Source organism: Prunus dulcis, chromosome 8 (genome assembly GCF_902201215.1).
Source record: "Prunus dulcis chromosome 8, ALMONDv2, whole genome shotgun sequence".
Lineage (NCBI taxonomy): Eukaryota > Viridiplantae > Streptophyta > Magnoliopsida > Rosales > Rosaceae > Prunus > Prunus dulcis.
In genome coordinates this window covers 14,688,399-14,693,807 of record NC_047657.1, presented here as the reverse complement: position 1 = coordinate 14,693,807, position 5,409 = coordinate 14,688,399, and the positions used below count along the sequence as shown (strand labels likewise).

Below are 5,409 nucleotides of genomic sequence, written 5' to 3'. Positions count from 1 at the left end.
AAAGTGTTATTTGCAATATTCATCTAGAGAATAGAAAGAAGTTTACTTAAGAGCGCAATAACAATGCCAACTCGTTGTGGATTGAAAGAGTATCCAATAAACACCTCATGTCTAATTAGGATTGTAATGTGAAGTTCATTTACAAGACACTTGCAATCAACATTTCTTTACAAAAAGGCATTTGAGACTTGTCTTTCTGTCGAATTAGTGTTGTCACTAACAATCAACGAGATTTGGACTTGAGACATTTTCTTTTATAACATTAGAAAGAAAAATACAACTAAACAAATAGCCGGTTAACATACACCTTTCAAATACCTAAGGGTAAGTAAACAAGTGTAATCAGTAAGGTGAGTAAGTAAGTAAACAAGTGTAATAATCATCTGGCCAGCTCGGGAAGCGTGTAGACCCACTCGTGCGGACAAGCCACTCACGCTCCACAAAATAATTAGTTTAATAAATAAAATCTTATTTACACTAATTAAATATTATGAGCTAAACAACAAAAAAATTTAATTACCAAAAAGGGCCCGAGAACCAGCAGATTTCGTCAAAGCCACAAAGCCCAAAAAGGAATTAACTCGCTTCCCAAAACCCCTCTCAAAATTACCTTTCAAGAACAGAGAGAGAGAGAGAGAGAGAGAGAGAGAGAGAGAGAGAGGCTTTCTCAGGCTTCGAGAACCAGAACCCACCTCATGTCTTGTGTATATATACCCCTCTCTTCACTTCATATACCCCCATCCTCAAATCAAACCCACCTCACTCACCCCTGCATTCAGTCAAATACTAGCTATCTATAGTGTTCTGTTCAGGTTTCTTCATAGAACTTCAAAAGCATTGTTTGGAGTAAAAGGAAGAAATTGAAGTCATGGCTGCTTCTGCAGATAAGGTGGTGGACACAGTGATTGTAGGAAGTTATGTGGAGATGGAGACTGAAGGGAAGCCCAAGAGCGTCAAGAGCAAGCTCTCCAAGTTCTTTTGGGATGGTGGCTCTGCTTATGATGCTTGGTTCAGCTGTGCTTCTAATCAGGTTAATTACTTTGCTGCTTCTACCAGTGATGTGATCTTTTGTTCATAAATATGTTTTCTGTTAATTAATTTGTGTTGGGTTTTTGCAAAAACTTTCAGGTGGCTCAAGTTCTGCTTACTTTGCCATACTCATTCTCACAGCTGGGGATGTTATCCGGCATTCTCTTCCAGCTCTTCTATGGCTTGCTGGGCAGCTGGACAGCTTACCTTATAAGCTCCCTCTATGTTGAATACAGAACCAGAAAAGAAAGAGAAAAAGTTGATTTCAGAAACCATGTCATCCAGGTGGTTAATTTTAACCAAATTCTCTCTCTCTCTCTCTCTCTCTCTCTCTCTCTCTCTCTCAATTATCTTTGTTTAGCCAGAAATCTGACATGGGTTTTTCATAAAAAATGGAAATCAGTGGTTTGAAGTTCTTGATGGGCTGCTTGGAAAACACTGGAGGAACGTGGGCTTGGCATTTAACTGCACATTTCTTCTGTTTGGATCTGTCATTCAACTCATAGCTTGTGCAAGGTACCTATGCATCTTCTGACCCCTAGCATCAACTCTATCTTCATTTTTTAACTACAATTTTTCCAATAAACAAAAAGAACGCATTGTTTGTTGGGTATCTTTCTAATTTCTAATGTTTTGTTGCAGCAATATATATTATATAAATGACAATCTGGACAAGAGAACTTGGACTTACATCTTTGGAGCATGTTGTGCAACCACAGTCTTCATCCCCTCATTTCACAACTACAGAGTCTGGTCCTTTTTGGGCCTTGTTATGACCACTTACACTGCTTGGTACCTCACCATTGCCTCTTTCCTCCATGGCCAGGTATATATATTTGGTTTTTTTCCTTTTTCTTTTTCTTAATTAAAAATAATTAGTATCCAACTAAATTATGCTTAAATGACTCCACTTCTGGTGGTGCTCTTTCGTCAATTCCTTTAAATTTCGACCTTGTACGCTCCCCTCGGAATCTAAAAACTTTGATTTCTCATATCGTATGCTGATAATTTATGTGTTGATTTTGATCATAGGTTGAGGGAGTGAAGCACTCTGGTCCAACCAAGTTGGTGCTATACTTCACTGGGGCCACAAACATTCTCTACACTTTTGGGGGACATGCTGTTACTGTGTAAGATATAAACCCTCAGCTCAGATTTATAATATTGGATTCTTTTTCTGCTATTTTATTTTTAATACAGCATTTGATATAATTATTTTAGACATTGAATATCAAATCTAGTGTTCAACATTAACGTTCCATATGGCGACAAACTTGAATCGATGCAGTAAAATAACACAATTTTAAAATGCAGAGAAGAAACCCATGTCCTTGTCTAAATGGGACAAAAATAAGCACAGAACAAGGACTTTAACGTCATTTTGAAAGTGACTAAACATTCTCCTCTTGGGGACATGATCTAAACCAGGCGATCGAAAAATTAAAGAAAATTACAACTCTTTTATTTATTTATTTAATTTTAAGTTTTAACAAAATTCCCATGATACCCTTATTAGGCGTGGGAGGCAAAAAGGCCTTATTTCTTGGGAACATACCCATTTCCTTTTTCATGTAGAAAGCCAGTACTCTTTCTCCAAGTTGCTTTTTTTTTTTTTTTTAAATCATGAAAAAAGATGAGTAATAATAACCCATGTTATTTATTAATTATTGTTGAAGATAATGAGTTTATTTAATTTGGCGTGGGCAATGGAATTTGCAGGGAGATCATGCATGCGATGTGGAAACCTCAGAAGTTCAAGGCCATATATTTATATGCCACCCTGTATGTGCTAACACTGACGCTTCCCTCTGCATCGGCAGTGTATTGGGCATTTGGAGACATGCTTCTTAACCACTCCAACGCCTTCTCTCTCCTCCCCAAATCCCCCTTCAGAGACATGGCTGTCATTTTAATGCTCATCCACCAGGCATGCACACATACACAACTCTCAAGACCATACGAATTAACCTAATCATCGATCGAGACTCAAAGTCTCAGTGTGACAAGAGAACATTTTCCGATCTAAAATGTATGTGTTTTTCTATTTGCAGTTTATAACATTTGGGTTTGCATGCACACCACTGTACTTCGTGTGGGAGAAGGCCATTGGCATGCATGAGTGCAAGAGCTTGTGCAAGAGAGCAGCAGCAAGATTGCCTGTGGTCATCCCCATCTGGTTCTTGGCCATCATCTTCCCATTCTTTGGCCCCATCAACTCCACCGTAGGATCACTCCTTGTCAGCTTTACAGTCTACATCATCCCAGCTCTGGCCCACATCTTCACGTACAAATCCGCTGCTGCAAGAGAGGTACCCACTCTAACCCTAAACATGCTTGAATTCACAAAACTGCCAATTTAGCTGCACAGCAACAGCATATGTCTTTAAATCTGCAATGCCAGATGGGAAATTCTGAATCACCTACCTTTTGGTCAGCCTTAGTGTTTGAGTAATAAATTTGACCAAACAAAACAGAAATTGAATTCTTTAATCAATTTGATCATCATTAAACATATAAAATTAAATAAATATTATGAACATTTGAAAAAAAACACAGAGTGGTAGCGTGTGGTCACAGTCTAGCAGACCAGACCCGGCTATCTCTCTCCTCATTTTTTTAACCTGTATGATCCATTTTGATGACTGGGACTTGAACATTTTTCTGTTTGCTCCCACTTCAATCCACCAGAAATGAAAAAAGAAAAAGCATTAAATATCAAACAGTGCAGAAAAAGCACGAGATTCTTGCTGCACCAATAGGTCAGAATATCAAACATGTTGGTACTGATACAGTGATACATACTGATACTCCTTTATCTGGGGAGCCCTCTTAAAATCTCCAACTGTGGGTTTTGCCTTTTATTGATAGTTGATGCATTATATGTGCCGGGCACACCCAGATGCCCGAAACACTGTATGTGTGGTCCCCCTTGTGTTAAAGCATAGAAATATCCGTTTTTAATCGCCTTTGTATACAATATTTCCCTCACGATAACTAATCACGGACAGAGCACATGAAAGAGTTAAATGTTACTACCTTTTGCTATGAGTTTGTTGTTAATTTGATTACAATTTGACTGATGGGTTGTGATGAACGGTTTGTGATTGCAGAATGCAGTGGAGAGGCCACCAAGATTTCTGGGAGGGTGGATTGGTTCATATACAATCAATGTGTTTGTGGTGGTGTGGGTGTTTGTGGTAGGTTTTGGATTCGGTGGGTGGGCGAGCATCACAAACTTTGTGCACCAGATTGACACATTTGGGCTCTTCACCAAGTGCTACCAGTGCCCTCCACCACCACCACCCATGGTCTTCAACACAACTTCAGCTCCTGCTCCGATCCACCACCCTCACCCTCACCGGCCTTGATTTGTCCACTTTCACTTTCTATTATTCCACGCCTAGTGCCACGGGCACAATATATTAAAAAAAATGTATGTGGTGCCCAAATGAGCATTTTCACCCCCTTCAAAGTACACAACCCTATTTTTCTCTGTTAAATTTTCTGCGTCGGTTTTAGCTTTTAGGGTCACTGCCATGAGTCAAAAAAAAAAAAAAAAAAAAAAAGGGGCAGAAAATGTATATCAGATTTGTTATCTTTGTTATGCCATGCCAAATGCTTGCCCTAGGGTTTTGTATCTCCATTTCTCTTGAAAATTTTGAATCCCATAAGGTTTGGATGAGTTTTTTTTTTTTTTTTTTGGTTTAAGTTTCAAGAATTCAATTTTTAATGTCACAAAATGGTGGATGGCAACTATAAAAGCGAAATACACTGTCCTGCCCAACTGCATATTTAGGCAAGCAATGGATTTGACATTTCAACAGAAGATCAGTCTATAATAAATAAATAAAAACTCCATAATAAATTAAGGCAAATAATTCAAACTACCTCAGGATGTATATGTACTTCAATTGCTTTGAGCAAAATATGCAATTTGATACCAAGTTCAATTTCACAAGCTTATTATCACCCCCTTGTCGTGACAAATTTCCACCTCCGCCACTATGTGCTATAACGTAAGTGAGCACAAAGTAAACAAGGTGCACTTATGTGTTTGTCTCTCTTCAAACATATAGAGAGGTTGTACACTAGAAAAAAATGTTGGGGTCAACATTTTGAGCACTTACATATGTTAGATTGCCCATCTTGAGCTTTACGAAATTAACAAACTGGATTCTTTTGACAGTACCCATATGATATACATCACTTTTAGATTTTAAAATTTTATGGTTTCCAATGATATATAATGTATCGAGTGCTTCCCACTTTACTCAGTCCTTGAAAACGAAAATTCATCAAGTAAAAGGCATTGCATGCAGGCTATCCAGCAGGCACAGAATATTTGCTGAAACTGAAAGCATCTCTCTTTCTCTACACCTT

At 38.3% G+C, this 5,409-nt stretch overlaps 1 protein-coding gene across 1 annotated transcript; it reads left to right on the top strand.

Moving 5' to 3' along the window:
• Positions 1-629: 629 nt before the first annotated feature.
• Positions 630-4,711, top strand: LOC117612148 (auxin transporter-like protein 2). The gene is made up of 8 exons (XM_034340898.1): positions 630-1,030; positions 1,129-1,314; positions 1,433-1,545; positions 1,672-1,855; positions 2,062-2,159; positions 2,749-2,956; positions 3,081-3,338; positions 4,140-4,711. The coding sequence occupies exons 1-8, from the start codon at positions 869-871 to the stop codon at positions 4,395-4,397; spliced, it is 1,467 nt and encodes a 488-aa protein (XP_034196789.1). The 5' UTR covers positions 630-868; the 3' UTR covers positions 4,398-4,711.
• Positions 4,712-5,409: the final 698 nt, after the last annotated feature.

Coding starts and splice junctions, on each gene's coding strand:
- LOC117612148 (XM_034340898.1), top strand. CDS start 869: ATGGCTGCTTCTGCAGATAAGGTGGTGGACACAGTGATTGTAGGAAGT. Junction 1,031..1,128: donor TCAGCTGTGCTTCTAATCAG/GTTAATTACTTT, acceptor AAAAACTTTCAG/GTGGCTCAAGTTCTGCTTAC. Junction 1,315..1,432: donor TCAGAAACCATGTCATCCAG/GTGGTTAATTTT, acceptor AATGGAAATCAG/TGGTTTGAAGTTCTTGATGG.